The 15910-nt window shown below is 43.9% G+C and overlaps 3 protein-coding genes across 6 annotated transcripts in view; all 3 read left to right on the forward strand.

Moving 5' to 3' along the window:
• The window catches only part of LOC105061745 (protocadherin alpha-C2), a 161458-nt gene that overhangs the window by 45623 nt on the left and 99925 nt on the right, over positions 1-15910 (forward strand). Inside the window, exon 1 of one of the 4 annotated variants that reach the window (XM_074360809.1) lies at positions 10517-13541. The exons of the other annotated variants lie outside the window; for them this stretch is intronic. Coding sequence (XP_074216910.1) covers positions 11142-13541 — 2400 coding nt within the window. The 5' untranslated portion in view covers positions 10517-11141. Of the gene's footprint in view, positions 1-10516; positions 13542-15910 lie in introns of those variants that run through there. 4 annotated transcript variants of the gene reach the window in all.
• LOC105061814 (protocadherin alpha-11) lies at positions 108-5240 on the forward strand. Its single transcript, XM_074360815.1, has one exon. It carries the CDS (start codon positions 123-125, stop codon positions 2670-2672), a length of 2550 nt encoding a protein of 849 aa, XP_074216916.1. The 5' UTR covers positions 108-122; the 3' UTR covers positions 2673-5240.
• On the forward strand, positions 5296-8846 carry LOC123614098 (protocadherin alpha-12-like). The gene is given in 1 exon segment (XM_074360816.1): positions 5296-8846. A coding segment is annotated over 1 exon segment (2442 nt). The 5' UTR covers positions 5296-5813; the 3' UTR covers positions 8256-8846.

Here is a 15910-nt window from a genome sequence, read left to right on the forward strand (position 1 = left end):
AAGTGTACAATACTCACAATTTCAGGCACAAGGTGTCGCTCTTTACTTAGTGGAAATAGTTCATTCAAGGGTTGGTCTGAATAGCCAGGAACTCCCCATACAAAACGACTCCATCATGCCGGATGCTACCGTTAAAGGATCCTTTGAAACTTCTCAAAAATTCAGGAAGATTTAAAATGCGAAACTGGAGTCTATGGCACTGTAAGTATAAAGAATCCTGTTTTGGAATGTATACGTTGTATGCAATGTTCGTGTCTCAAAGAAGGGGATTAGGCACTGTGCGACTGCTGCTGTCGCTTCTGCTCCTCGCAGCCTGGGAAGCCGGGAGCGGCCAGGTCTACTACTCCGTCTCCGAGGAGGCGAAACACGGCACCTTCGTGGGCCGCATCGCGCAGGACCTGGGGCTGGAGCTGGCGGAGCTGGTGCCGCGCCTGTTCCGTGTGGCGTCCAAGGGACGCGGGGATCTTCTGGAGGTAAATCTGCAGAATGGCATTTTGTTTGTGAATTCTCGGATCGACCGAGAGGAGCTGTGCGGGCGGAGCACGGAGTGCAGCATCCACCTGGAGGTGATCGTGGACAGGCCGCTGCAGGTGTTCCACGTGGAGGTAGAAGTAAAGGATATTAATGATAATCCACCCGTGTTCCCTCTCAGAGAACAAAAGCTGCTGATTTCCGAGTCTAAGCAACCAGACTCGAAGTTTCCTCTAGAGGGAGCTTCTGATGCCGATATAGGAGAGAATGCTCAATTGACCTACAGACTAAGTCAAAATGAGTACTTTTCTTTAGAATTACCAACAAATAATAAGCAGTCTAAAAGACTGTCACTTACATTAAAGAAGTCTCTAGATAGAGAGGAAACTCCAGAACTTAATTTGCTACTAACAGCTGCAGATAAAGGGAAACCGGAGCTCACTGGCACTATTCAGCTATTGGTCCACGTCTTGGATATTAACGACAATGATCCGGAATTTGAACAATCAGAATACAAGCTGAGATTGATGGAAAACACAGCTAAAGAATCTCTTGTGATAAAGTTAAATGCCACAGACCGAGATGAAGGAGTCAATGGGGAGGTAACATATTCCTTGATGTCCATTAAGCCTAATGGAAAACCCTTATTTACATTAAATGAAAATAATGGAGAAGTGAGAGTCAATGGAACTTTAGATTATGAAGAAAACAAATTTTATGAAATTGAAGTACAGGCCACAGATAAGGGGAATCCCCCAATGGCAGGTCACTGTACACTCTGGGTCGAAATCTTAGATGCCAATGATAATGCCCCTGAAGTCACTGTGACTTCCCTGTCTCTACCAGTTCGAGAGGACACTCAGCCAAGCACCGTCATTGCGCTGATCAGTGTATCTGATCGAGACTCTGGTGCCAACGGACAGGTGATCTGCTCACTAACGCCCCAAGTCCCCTTCAAGATCATATCCACATTCAAGAACTACTATTCGCTGGTGCTGGACAGCGTCTTGGACCGCGAGAGCGTGGCTAACTATAAGCTGGTGGTGACCGCGAGGGACGGGGGCTCGCCTTCGCTGTCGGCCACGGCCAGCGTGTCCGTGGACGTGGCCGACGTGAACGACAACGCGCCCACGTTCGCGCAGCCCGAGTACACGGTGTTCGTGAAGGAGAACAACCCGCCCGGCTGCCACATCTTCACCGTGTCGGCGCGGGACGCGGACGCACAGGAGAACGCGCTGGTGTCCTACTCGCTGGTGGAGCGGCGGGTGGGCGAGCGAGCGCTGTCGAGCTACGTGTCTGTGCACGCGGAGAGCGGCAAGGTGTACGCGCTGCAGCCGCTGGACCACGAGGAGCTGGAGCTGCTGCAGTTCCAGGTGAGCGCGCGCGACGCGGGCGTGCCGCCTCTGGGCAGCAACGTGACGCTGCAGGTGTTCGTGCTGGACGAGAACGACAACGCGCCTGCGCTGCTGCCGCCGCCAACCGGGCCTGGGGGCGGGGCCGGCGTGGTGAGCCAGCTGGTGGCGTGGTCGGTGGGCGCGGGCCACGTGGTGGCGAAGGTGCGTGCGGTGGACGCGGACTCGGGCTACAACGCGTGGCTGTCGTACGAGCTGCAGGCGGCGGCGGGGGCCGCGCGCAGCCCGTTCCGCGTGGGGCTGTACACGGGCGAGATCAGCACGACGCGCGCCCTGGACGAGGCGGACGCGCCACGCCAGCGCCTGCTGGTGCTGGTGAAGGACCACGGCGAGCCGGCGCTGACGGCCACGGCCACCGTGCTGCTGTCGCTGGAGGACAGCGGCCAGGCGCCCAAGGCCTCTTCGCGGGCGTCGACGGGCGCCGCTGGAGCCGAAGCGGCTCTGGTGGATGTGAACGTGTACCTGATCGTCGCCATCTGCGCGGTGTCCAGCCTGTTTGTGCTCACGCTGCTGCTGTACACGGCGCTGCGGTGCTCGGCGCCGCCCAGCGAGGGCGCGTGCGGGCCCGGGAAGCCCAGGCTGGTGTGCTCCAGCGCGGTGGGGAGCTGGTCTTACTCGCAGCAGAGGCGGCAGAGGGTGTGCTCTGGGGAGGGACCGCCCAAAGCAGATCTTATGGCCTTTAGTCCATGTCTTCCTCCCGGTCTGGACAGAGAAGTCGGAGAGGAAAGGCAGGACGCAGAATCAAACCACCCTGGCCAGGTGAGTTCTATAGATTCTCCCCTTTTTTGAAGTCTATGTTAAAGTTTTAAAAATCCATTTCCTTTCATAGAAAAGTTTAACGAGTACTCTGTATTTTGAGTATTATTTTAAGGAACGATGTTTGTTAGTGAAATACGAAACTCATACCTAGTTTTAATCATATAAAGTATTAGGATTTTAGCCAATATGTGTCCTAATTTTCCTAATAGGAACTTGTTAGAATTTGTTTACAAAGAATGATGCAAGACTGACTTTCCTGTCATCACTTCATTAGAAATAATTTCCAATTTTCACTGATCTACCCATGTCATTTCATCTCTAATAATCATTAATGTAGCTAATCACTACGGATTATTTAAATTTTTCTCATCCACTTTGTTTTTTAACAGAATTTTGCCTTGATATTTTCATATTATGAGATCACTTGACTTTTCTCACTTCAGGCTTATAAAAATTGAACATTTTAATTTAAGTCTGAAAAGATTTTCCTTTTTTACTCCTGTGGTTTTATACATTCATCAAACATTTATTGTCGGGTAAATAATCCTTAGTTTTGCCTCTATAAGTAAGACTTGTTTTCATATTATTTGCAGTAAAAGAAAATGCAGCCTTTGTTCTAGTATGTCTAGTATGTTTTCACTGAAATTATCTAGTATTATTTCATTGAAATAATATAACTAAAAGTTCTGTGCATTTTAAATTTTGTTCCATGAAATTAATATAAATTTATCTACTGCATACTGAAACAGAACTTCCATGTTTATGCTTCTACAGTAATTAGGCAAATAAAGTTATTCATATTACTCAATCAAGTCACAGGCATGCATATAGGCTTATAATATCAGTCTGTAATGAATGCTAGCTGGCATTATTTCCTGAGTTTCTGGATTCATCTAGAAGGAAAAAGTTAACTCTACCAAAATGAAGCCTGTTGACAATTAGTTTCATTCATCTCACTTTTTAAATTTCCTGTCTTTAAATGCTTTATTGCTGGGGTTTGTGAAATTTTCTTTCCATGTGGTATAATGACATCTGAAGATTCTAGCAAAGATAATTTACCTCTAGGTAATTCTTCTAATTCAGTGATTCTTAGTTACATTGGGTGGTGGAAACACTGACTTCTCTGAGAATATGATGAAAGTCGTATGTTGCCATTCTCCTCTTAAAATTGCAGTGTACCACTTGGCATAATATTCAAGAACCCCATGCTGAAGCTCATACTCAAACCTTTGGTCAGGAAACTTTGTATCTCAATATTGTCTAAAAACATTCTTAATTATTCCAAAATATAATATAATATGTATAATATAAAATATTTTAAAAATTATATAAAACATAAAATGTCTCAGACTCAAAAGTGATTAAACCTTCATATCATTTGTGAAACTTTGTAAATATAAAGAAATGTGAATGTTAGGTAGGACACACTTTATTAGCCACCTCCAAATGAATTTCTTGAAACTACCCAACATCATTTAAATTTAATAAACAAAGATATTGGAATGTTTTAAATACAGGTTAAATTTTTGCAAATTGTTACTTTTTACATAGCACATAAGTAATCAATACACATTTTAGATAATTCCAAATACATGAATTACTTTCTACAAATGTAGTGTCTTTTATGCTTATTTTAAATTTTAGGTTTACATTCTATGATACAAAATTGTTATTTCATCCTATTTTCTAGTTTCATTGTTTAAGTATTAAGCTAAATTTAGATGTTCCTATCTGTTTAATCATTTATGTCTAACAATGTGTGAAGACTACATAGACACTGGTAAAGTTACTTAGCAGTTATGGTACATTGACTATTTTTGAAAATGAATAGAAAATGCAGAAGCTTGGTGATGATAGAAATTTAAATAGTCCAATGGCATCAAATTTCAAATATGTTTTTCATTAATTAACAGCCAGTGTTGTAGTTGGTATAAGTTATTTTTATTCTTGTAGAATTATTCTTGGTTATTATTTTCTGGTTCTATAAAGATTTCATATCTCACTTCCCTTCATTATGTGTAAAAGGAATGGTGACAAATTATTGGTTTAAAGATTTTGATTCAAATTTAAACGGGCTTGTAAGTAATGTGTTTACTTGTTCACAACTAGCTGTGGGATCTTATCTGTGTTTTGTTTTCCCTTAAAGCTGGTCTGGAATTAATGAGTAAAATTATGAAAAGTCTTTTGATTCTCCCTTATCTCACAGTCACCATTCTGATTTTCTGAAGAGAAGCATAATCTGAGTAACTACTATCTGGTCTGGAGGGAGCAATTTAGAGGGAAACTAGACAGTCATTATGAAGTTCATATTCTTTTGACTTTAAACAATGAGATTGGGCTCCAAAACATTTCATGAGATCTTTACATTAGTGTTCTACTGTCACTTCAGTATTCTCTAAAATTTGGAGGTTTTGACTCAACATTTTACATGAAAACACTATTCCAGAATCTGTATTCAAGTTTCATATCAACATATTATGAGAATGAGAACAGTTGCATGAAAAGTAATCACATGTGAGCATCAAGGATCCAAAAACAATGATATCCCCCAAATTTATAATGATTCTAATATTCACCAGATTTATGGATAAAATAATTTATTTGAATGAAATATTAAAGTTTCTTTTCCTTTACTAAATGAGGGAATTCTTGGCTTTCCCCTAAAGTCTTAGAATGAAGTGCTTGTGAAGGATGAAAATCATTACAGCTGTGAACTGTATGTGATATTAGGGCAGAGGTGGTGGATATTATTCTTTATTTTAAAGTCCATGATAGCTAATGAGTAGCTTCTGACATGCCTCATTTCAATGATTATTTTATAATAGACTTTGAAGCAGATATTTTAAAAATTGAAGTATAATAGAAGTATTTGTTCTTTGTTAAAAATATCGTATACATTAAATAAATAGGTATTTACAAATGACCCATGAAATATCTAAAAAGTCGAAATAAATTTAAAATGAACCAAAATGTGGCTAAACCAAAAAGACCCCCGGATCTTTCTTGTACTTACATAATCAGTCACATGATGTCGCTATACACTCAAAAGGTGAAAAGCGAAAATTTTATCTCCACGCCCGGATTCCAACCATTCACAGAATAGGATCGACTCCATAGTAACCGGAATGCTGGGTAAAATTTATACTTACAGAAAGGGGAGACTGCTTATAAATGTCGGTAGGCGAGCAATTCCTTAAAACTGACAGTCTCACCTCAGAGATCTCGTTATTTGCAATGGTGTTTTCCTGGCAAGGAGGCTTCGAAGCTCGGCAACTGCTACTCTGGTTTCTGCTCCTTGCAGTCAGGGAGTGGGGGAGCGGCCAGGTCCACTACTCCGTCCCCGAGGAGGCCAAACACGGCACCTTCGTGGGCCGCATCGCGCAGGACCTGGGGCTGGAGCTGGCGGAGCTGGTGCCGCGCCTGTTCCGGGTGGCGTCCAAGGGACCCGGGGATCTTCTGGAGGTAAATCTGCAGAATGGCATTTTGTTTGTGAATTCTCGGATCGACCGGGAGGAGCTGTGCGGGCGGAGCGCGGAGTGCAGCATCCACCTGGAGGTGATCGTGGACAGGCCGCTGCAGGTGTTCCACGTGGAGGTGGAGGTGAAGGACATTAACGACAATCCGCCGGTGTTCAGAGAAGGAGAACAAAAGGTACTTGTTTCTGAATCTGCTCCTCTAGAGTCTCGTTTTCCTCTAGAGGGCGCTTCCGATGCAGATATGGGCCTAAACTCTCTTCTGACCTATAGGTTAAGTCTAAATGAGTATTTTACTCTTAAAATAGTAACGAAAACCGATAAAAGTATATTGCCTGAACTCATTCTTCGGAAGCCTTTGGATAGAGAAGAAATGCCAGAACTAAATATGTTGCTGACAGCTCTGGATGGCGGCAAACCCGAGCTAACAGGTTCCGTTCAGATTCATATAACCATCCTGGATGTTAATGACAACGCTCCGGAGTTTGATAAGCCTAGCTATAAAGTGTTGCTGTTTGAAAATGTCCCAAACGACACCAGAGTGATTCAACTAAACGCTTCTGATCTAGACGAAGGACCAAATAGAGAAATTTCCTATGGAATCAGAATGATTTTGCCAGTGAGTGAAAAATGTATGTTTTCAATAAATCCAGAAACAGGTGAAATTAGAATCTATGGGAAACTGGATTTTGAAGAGAATAATGAGTATGAAATTCAGGTTAAAGCCATTGATAAAGGGATTCCTTCCATGGCAGGTCATTGCACTGTTCTGGTGCAAGTTCTGGACCTGAATGACAATACCCCTGAAGTAACGGTCACTTCTCTATCCCTCCCAGTGCGAGAGGATGCTCAGGTGGGCACCGTCATAGCCTTGATTAGCGTGTCCGACCCTGACTCTGGTGCCAACGGGCAGGTGACCTGCTCACTAACGCCCCAAGTCCCCTTCAAGCTGGTGTCCACCTTCAAGAATTACTATTCGCTAGTGCTGGACAACACCTTGGACCGCGAGAGCGTGGCTAACTATGAGCTGGTGGTGACCGCGAGGGACGGGGGCTCTCCTTCGCTGTCGGCCACGGCCAGCGTGTCCGTGGACGTGGCCGACGTGAACGACAACGCGCCCACGTTCGCGCAGCCCGAGTACACGGTGTTCGTGAAGGAGAACAACCCGCCCGGCTGCCACATCTTCACCGTGTCGGCGCGGGACGCAGACGCGCAGGAGAACGCGCTGGTGTCCTACTCGCTGGTGGAGCGGCGGGTGGGCGAGCGAGCGCTGTCGAGCTACGTGTCTGTGCACGCGGAGAGCGGCAAGGTGTACGCGCTGCAGCCGCTGGACCACGAGGAGCTGGAGCTGCTGCAGTTCCAGGTGAGCGCGCGCGACGCGGGCGTGCCGCCTCTGGGCAGCAACGTGACGCTGCAGGTGTTCGTGCTGGACTAGAACGACAACGCGCCCGCGCTGCTGCCACCCGGGCCTGGGGGCGGGGCCGGCGCGGTGAGCCAGCTGGTGGCGCGGTCGGTGGGCGCGGGCCACGTGGTGGCGAAGGTGCGCGCGGTGGACGCGGACTCGGGCTACAACGCGTGGCTGTCGTACGAGCTGCAGGCGGCGGCGGGGGCCGCGCGCAGCCCGTTCCGCGTGGGGCTGTACACGGGCGAGATCAGCACGACGCGCGCCCTGGACGAGGCGGACGCGCCACGCCAGCGCCTGCTGGTGCTGGTGAAGGACCACGGCGAGCCTGCGCTGACGGCCACGGCCACCGTGCTGCTGTCGCTGGAGGACAGCGGCCAGGCGCCCAAGGCCTCTTCGCGGGCGTCGACGGGCGCCGCTGGAGCCGAAGCGGCTCTGGTGGATGTGAACGTGTACCTGATCGTCGCCATCTGCGCGGTGTCCAGCCTGTTTGTGCTCACGCTGCTGCTGTACACGGCGCTGCGGTGCTCGGCGCCGCCCAGCGAGGGCGCGTGCGGGCCCGGGAAGCCCAGGCTGGTGTGCTCCAGCGCGGTGGGGAGCTGGTCTTACTCGCAGCAGAGGCGTCAGAGGGTGTGCTCTGCGGAGGGACCGCCTAAGACGGACCTCATTGCCTTCAGTCCCAGTCTTCCACAGTCTCGAGAAGATTGTTTAAGTTCTTCCAGTGAAGTAAGTCCTTGATATTATTCTAGTATGTTAAGTATATTAGTCATTATAAACTTTTCATGAATTAGCTCCACTTTTCACGTATTAAATAACGAGATAAAGATGAACTGCAGGCCATGAATCACCACATTTAAATATTTTCTCCTGCAAATGTTCATATTACCTATAATGGTTAGCCTTGAAAAATATAAGTACATTTGAGTAAAAACTGTCTAGGTTATTACACTTAAATTTATTTTTAATTTGTACTTAATTTCATGATTACAAAAAATTTTCAAGATTAGTGCAGTGAGCTCCCAGATATCCTTAACTGGATTCCTTTACTGCTCCTCATGTGCACAGGCTTCTAAAATAGGCTCCCTGAGCACCAATCTAGTTTCAGTAGAATCTCTTTTCAAGTGTCATAACAATGAAAAATTATATGTTATTAATTCTAGGATGAATACTTTTCTGTTATTGTTCCATGGTGTGCCTTCTTTCTTTCAACTGGGATAGGCTACTGTACTGTCCTTATTTACATAAAATATAATAGGCACTTTACATTTAAAATATTATAATATCCACCTAAAACAGGATGCATCTTATAATTGATGGTTTACATTAATTCAATTGGCTGGTTTGTTTTGGTAGAACACAAATAATGGTGCATCTTACAATTAATGGCATTTCTTTGATTCAATAAAATATAAGAATACTTATTAGTCCCCTATTATTTTGCAGGACCTGTCCTAGGATTTTTAATCATATAATAATATTTAATTATCAATTCAGGCCTATGGTGCAGGTACAATATTTATTATTGTCATTTTACTAATTAGAAGCCTGAAGCTTATTATATTATTATAAACCATGCCACATAGATTGTGAGAGGTGGCTCAAACTCAGTCTTGGGGGTGGCATCATACTGCTCTGCCACTATTATCAGATGAATCTTCACATCTCATAACGTTCTTCCAACAAAGCCTTTCCAGAGTGTTTTTTTAGTGTGAGGGAAAGATGCAAGTAAAGAGGGAGATATTGAAGATGAGACAGACAGAGAAAGGCTGAAGATGAAGATGAAAAATATGGAGAATAGAAAAGGGGGAAAAAATCTAAGAAAGTAGGGTTGGCCTAAAAGGGGGGCTATTTTTCCCTTAATACGGAATGAAAAATAGAGAATATAAAGAAAAATGTTCATATAAGAAGAGGGTCGTTGAGTTCATATATGATGACTTATCTCTGGATACATAATCTGAGAACTAGGTGGTGGAAACGAGGTTGGGAATTTGAGAAGAATGAAGAAAATATGGAAGAATCTTCATAGGCAGGAATTAATTATGAATTCACTCAAGGGCTCAATTGAGGTAAAAGTGAGAGTAAACTTGTAGAGAATACAGTTATCATGGTTAAGTGACTAACAGCCTGAGAAACTCAATACGAGGAATGGAGAAAATGGATAGTTAGGCTGTGTGTTGAAAGGTAAAGAAAATTTTAAAGGAATAATATAATTGCGTGCCTCTAGGGTGTCTGAAGGGCATGTTTTAAATGGTCGACTCTGTATTCTGGGTTAGGTGGATTGCTAAATGAGACAAGTGGGGCCTTGATAGACAAGAACAATTAGAATCAAGGAACTATTCCCATTATAAGAGTAAAGTTGTGTTAGTAAAAGTAACAGAGCAATAAGGAGGATGGGGCAAGAGAACACCAAATATTCATGTTTTCAGAGGGGAGCAAAGATACAGAAATGAACACAACTCTTACTTCCTGCAAAGTTGTGCACAAAATAGGCAAGAGAATTATTGGAGCCACGCTAGTTCTTTCTTAGCCCTATTTGGCCTGGAACTTGGTGACTTGGTAAAAATAGTTACAGTATTAGATAAAAACAATATACCCTTCCTTTATTCCATGTTAGAGATGTGTTAACCTCTGTAGCTACCTGTTGTTGCTTGGAAAATCAGAGTCAATTTGAATAGTAGGATTTTCCCCAGTGAAGATGTAAGATGAGAGGGAATAAGGAAGTTTAACCTATTGGTAGTAATTTCATTTCTATCAAGTACGTAAGATGCTAGTTGTTGGCATGTTTTATAGAAAAAGAATCCAGAACTCTATTGTTACATCTAAATGGTCTACATTATTGTGTGTTTATGTACGTACACACTCACATACAAACTCATACGCACATTGACTGGACATTTCCTTTAAATAGAAATATATTATCCACATTTCACGGTCATATTGGGGGAACTTATAAATATTGTTTATTTATTTAAAATCTGGTATATCAATTACTGAATTTTCCACATTCATCCATTTTATTTTTATGTGATTCATCATATTTCCATTTGGATTCAATGAATGTTGTGTGAGTAGGTCTCAAAAAATTACAGGGAAAAGAACATTCCCACCAAAATCTACAAAGCTATGCAGAGCTAGAGTCTGATTTCCAAAAGCAAATGTAGAATATTACCTCTTTTTTCAAATTCTGCATGAGGTATTATTACACATGCAAATATATATTTGTGGAAAGATGGAACTCATCAACCAATTTCAACTGGCATCCAATGCTGAGCAGAATACAGTGATTAACTGTTGCTGGAAAGAAACACATTAAATCTTTCATTACGTATTTGCAGTGAAAAACGTCACGAAATGCAAGAAATAAACCCTATATCAACGGAAAACATGAAGACTGAGAGTCACTTTTACACTTACACATTCATGCGCACGGTGTCGCTCTTCACTGAGAACAATTCTGCGAAGAAAGCACCTCCCTTTCTTCCTTCCTGCTTAAAATTTGGCAGATAGTGGAAAATCTCTAGCGAATCCTCCCGCAATAGAGGGCCGAAAAATTAGACCTTGAGAGACATTTGAGGTAAGGTAGTGTATACACTTCAGATATCTCTTAAGTCTTTTGAGTGTACCATGCTGATTTCCTGGCGAGGAGGCCCAGGAGCTCCGCGTCTGCTGCTCTCACTTCTGCTCCTCGCAGTCTGGGAAGCCGGGAGCGGCCAGGTCCACTACTCGGTTCCGGAGGAGGCCAAACACGGCACCTTCGTGGGCCGCATCGCGCAGGACCTGGGGCTGGAGCTGGCGGAGCTGGTGCCGCGCCTGTTCCGGGTGGCGTCCAAAGGGCGCGGGGATCTTCTGGAGGTAAATCTGCAGAATGGCATTTTGTTTGTGAATTCTCGGATCGACCGGGAGGAGCTGTGCGGGCGGAACGCGGAGTGCAGCATCCACCTGGAGGTGATCGTGGACAGGCCGCTGCAGGTGTTCCATGTGGAAGTGGAAGTCACAGATATAAACGACAACCCGCCTGTGTTCCCTGAAAATGAAAAAAGAATAATCATTGCTGAATCTAGACCTCCGGAAACTCGGTTTCCACTAGATGGCGCATCTGATGCAGATATTGGAGTAAACTCCGCCTTGACCTACCGAGTCTATCCCAACGATTATTTCACACTGGACACACAAAACAACCGTGAACAAACGTCTTCGTTATCACTTGTGTTAAGGAAATCATTGGACAGAGAGGAAATTCAGGAACATAGTTTATTATTGACAGCCAGTGATGGAGGTAAACCTGAGCTGACCGGCACAGTTCAGCTGCTGATCACAATCTTGGATGTGAATGACAACGCCCCAGATTTTGACCAATTGATTTACAAAGTGAGAGTGTTAGAGAGCACAGTCAATGGAACATTAGTTATCAAACTAAATGCCACAGATGCTGATGATGGTACAAATGGAGACATAATCTACTCATTTAGAAGACCCGTATCACCTGCAATATTATATGCATTTTCCATAAATCCTGACAATGGAGAAGTTAGGACAAAAGGTAAATTGGATTTCGAAGAAAAGAAATTGTATGAAATACCCGTGGAAGCAGTGGACAAGGGGAATATTCCAATGGCAGGTCATTGTACAATTTTAGTGGAAGTGCTAGATATAAATGATAATGCCCCAGAAGTTACCATCACTTCTTTGGCTCTTCCAGTGCGAGAGGATGCTCAGGTGGGCACCGTCATAGCCTTGATTAGCGTGTCCGACCCTGACTCTGGCACCAACGGTCAGGTGACCTGCTCACTAACGCCCCAAGTCCCCTTCAAGCTGGTGTCCACCTTCAAGAATTACTATTCGCTGTTGCTGGACAGCACCTTGGACCGCGAGAGCGTGGCTAACTATAAGCTGGTGGTGACCGCGAGGGACGGGGGCTCTCCTTCGCTGTCGGCCACGGCCAGCGTGTCCGTGGACGTGGCCGACGTGAACGACAACGCGCCCACGTTCGCGCAGCCCGAGTACACGGTGTTCGTGAAGGAGAACAACCCGCCCGGCTGCCACATCTTCACCGTGTCGGCGCGGGACGCAGACGCGCAGGAGAACGCGCTGGTGTCCTACTCGCTGGTGGAGCGGCGGGTGGGCGAGCGAGCGCTGTCGAGCTACGTGTCTGTGCACGCGGAGAGCGGCAAGGTGTACGCGCTGCAGCCGCTGGACCACGAGGAGCTGGAGCTGCTGCAGTTCCAGGTGAGCGCGCGCGACGCGGGCGTGCCGCCTCTGGGCAGCAACGTGACGCTGCAGGTGTTCGTGCTGGACGAGAACGACAACGCGCCTGCGCTGCTGCCGCCGCCACCCGGGCCTGGGGGCGGGGCCGGCGTGGTGAGCCAGCTGGTGGCGCGGTCGGTGGGCGCGGGCCACGTGGTGGCGAAGGTGCGCGCGGTGGACGCGGACTCGGGCTACAACGCGTGGCTGTCGTACGAGCTGCAGGCGGCGGCGGGGGCCGCGCGCAGCCCGTTCCGCGTGGGGCTGTACACGGGCGAGATCAGCACGACGCGCGCCCTGGACGAGGCGGACGCGCCACGCCAGCGCCTGCTGGTGCTGGTGAAGGACCACGGCGAGCCTGCGCTGACGGCCACGGCCACCGTGCTGCTGTCGCTGGAGGACAGCGGCCAGGCGCCCAAGGCCTCTTCGCGGGCGTCGACGGGCGCCGCTGGAGCGGAAGCGGCTCTGGTGGATGTGAACGTGTACCTGATCGTCGCCATCTGCGCGGTGTCCAGCCTGTTTGTGCTCACGCTGCTGCTGTACACGGCGCTGCGCTGCTCGGCGCCGCCCAGCGAGGGCGCGTGCGGGCCCGGGAAGCCCAGGCTGGTGTGCTCCAGCGCGGTGGGGAGCTGGTCTTACTCGCAGCAGAGGCGGCAGAGGGTGTGCTCTGGGGAAGGACCGCCCAAGACGGACCTCATAGCCTTCAGTCCCAGCTTGCCTCCTTGTCTGAGTTCTGCGGAGGAAAGAGGTGTAATAGAAGCAGATTCAGAACAGTTCAGAGAGGTGAGATCATACTTAAATTTTCTTACTGTTTTAGCCCTCCTCATGGTTTTCCGTTTAAGCTTCTTGAATTTCAATTTTAAGGTCATTCTTTAATTTTGTTCATCGTTACGGTATTTAATGAGTGTTACTGACATTATGGGTTTAATTATTCTACAGATGGAAAACTTAAGTCAAAAACCTAACATTGTCCAATATGCTAATCATTTGTTTTTGTTGTATTCTTAATAGTTTTAAAGTATTTATTGCCTACGTAAACATTTTCTAGAATCTCCACATTGTGAGTAGTTGAACATTAAGAAAACATTTGCTTTAATGAGGCTAACCATAATTAAAATTCTTAAATCTATTTTTAAAATATATACTTATACCCACCTACAGATTTTATTTTGAAAAGAGCCATAACTTTTTACATAAAGTATTTTTTAAAGTGTAGTTTTCTTTCTTTTTAAAAATCTTTTTGGCTTGATCCTTTCTAATTTTTCTCTAGGCACACCAGTGTGCCCCTCTCTGATATCCAATATGGAAAATCATATGATTTTCCTTTGAAATTTTTATTTGTAGTTACGTAAGTATTTATACACATGCATACACCTTGTAGGTTTTTCGTTATTGTTTCTTTTTGAAAGTTTATTAGCATAGACAGTGAGTTTTACTTTTCTCATTCTCCAATACCTCATGGAAATTCCTAGAAATATGATAATTTTAATACCTGTATAGTACTCCGTATTGTGGGTATATCATTTATATACTGAATTATTCACTGTTGACGAGCACTTTAAGTATTCTTCTGACCTTGTAAACCATGCTGTACTATTATTTTACATATTCCCAAAATATTGGTGCTTTTATTTCTATAAAATTCATTTTAAGATATAGAATCGATACATCTAAGATTATTAATAATTTTAATTTTAAAATGTGTTGCTTGATTACTTTCCAAGAATTTTGTAGGACCTTTAACTTCCACTAACAGATTATGAGCACTCTCTTTTATATTGAAAAGCCATAGAGGTCCTCATTCTGCCAGTGTGATCTGTATAAAGTGATTATCTCATTGTTACTTTAATTGCTATATACCAGCAGTGAATTTGAGCATATTGACATTTGTATCTGGTTTTCTTTTATTTATCAATTTAATTCTTTGCCTATTTTTTAATTGAAAAACTTTTTTCAGTTTGAGAAACTTCTCTGTGAAATACAGATATTGCCTTTTATCACCTCTCTATATCACAAATATTTTTCCTCCTATATAATTTATATTGATTTGTTTATATTATATTCTGCTATGCATATAAAAGTTTTTTAAAAATTTATATGTCCATTTTTCCCTAATGGATTTTAGGGTCTCTGCGTTTAGTTAGGAAGATCTTCCTGACTTTTATAGTGAACATTTATTAATTAAATTCATTTCATAAACATTTCTTTTTATTTATTTATTTTTATTTTTTCATAAACATTTATTTTTAAATTTAACTTAATTTAAAAAATTGAAGTGTAATTGACATATAGCATTATACTGGTTTCAGGTATACAACATAGTGATTCAATATTTGTATATATTGTGAAATGATCACCACATTAAGTCTAGTTAACATACATCACCATACATAGTTGCAAAATCTTTTTTCTTGTAAAGAGAACTTTTAAGATCTACTCTTTAGCAACTTTTAAGTATATAATACAGCATTATTAACTCTAGCCACCATGTTTTACATTACATTCCCCAGACTTACTTATTTCATAACTGACAGTTTGTATATTTTGACCACCTTCACCAGTTTCACCTACCCTCCACCCCCTGAATCTGGCCACCAATCTGTTCTCTGTATCTTTGTTTGTTTGTTTGTATTTTAGATACCACATAAGTGAGATAATTTTTCTTAATGTAGGCATTTATCACTATAAACCTGCCTCTTAGCACTTCTTTTGCTGCAACCCATACATGTTGGTATGTTGTGTTTCCATTTTCATTTGTTTCAAGAAATGTGTGAATTTCCCTTTGATTTTGTCTTTGACCCATTGGTTTCCAAGAGCGCATTATTTAATTTCTGTATGTTTATGAGTTTTTCAGTTTTCCTCCTGTTGTTGATTTCTAGTTTCATAATATTGTGGTTGGAAAAGATACATCATATAATTTCAGTCTTTTAAAATTTGTCGAGACTTCTTCTATGACCTAACATATGATCTATCTGGGAGAATGTTCCATGTGTGCTTGAGAAGAATGTATATTCCGCTGCCCGTGGATGGAATGTTCTGTATATGCTTGTCAGGTTCACTTGATATAAAGTATAGTTCAAGTTCAATGTTTCCTTATTGGTTTTCTGTGTGACCTATCCATTGATGAAAGTGGAATGTGAGGTGATACCTCA

This window comes from Camelus bactrianus, chromosome 3 (genome assembly GCF_048773025.1).
Source record: "Camelus bactrianus isolate YW-2024 breed Bactrian camel chromosome 3, ASM4877302v1, whole genome shotgun sequence".
In the NCBI taxonomy this organism is placed as follows: domain Eukaryota; kingdom Metazoa; phylum Chordata; class Mammalia; order Artiodactyla; family Camelidae; genus Camelus; species Camelus bactrianus.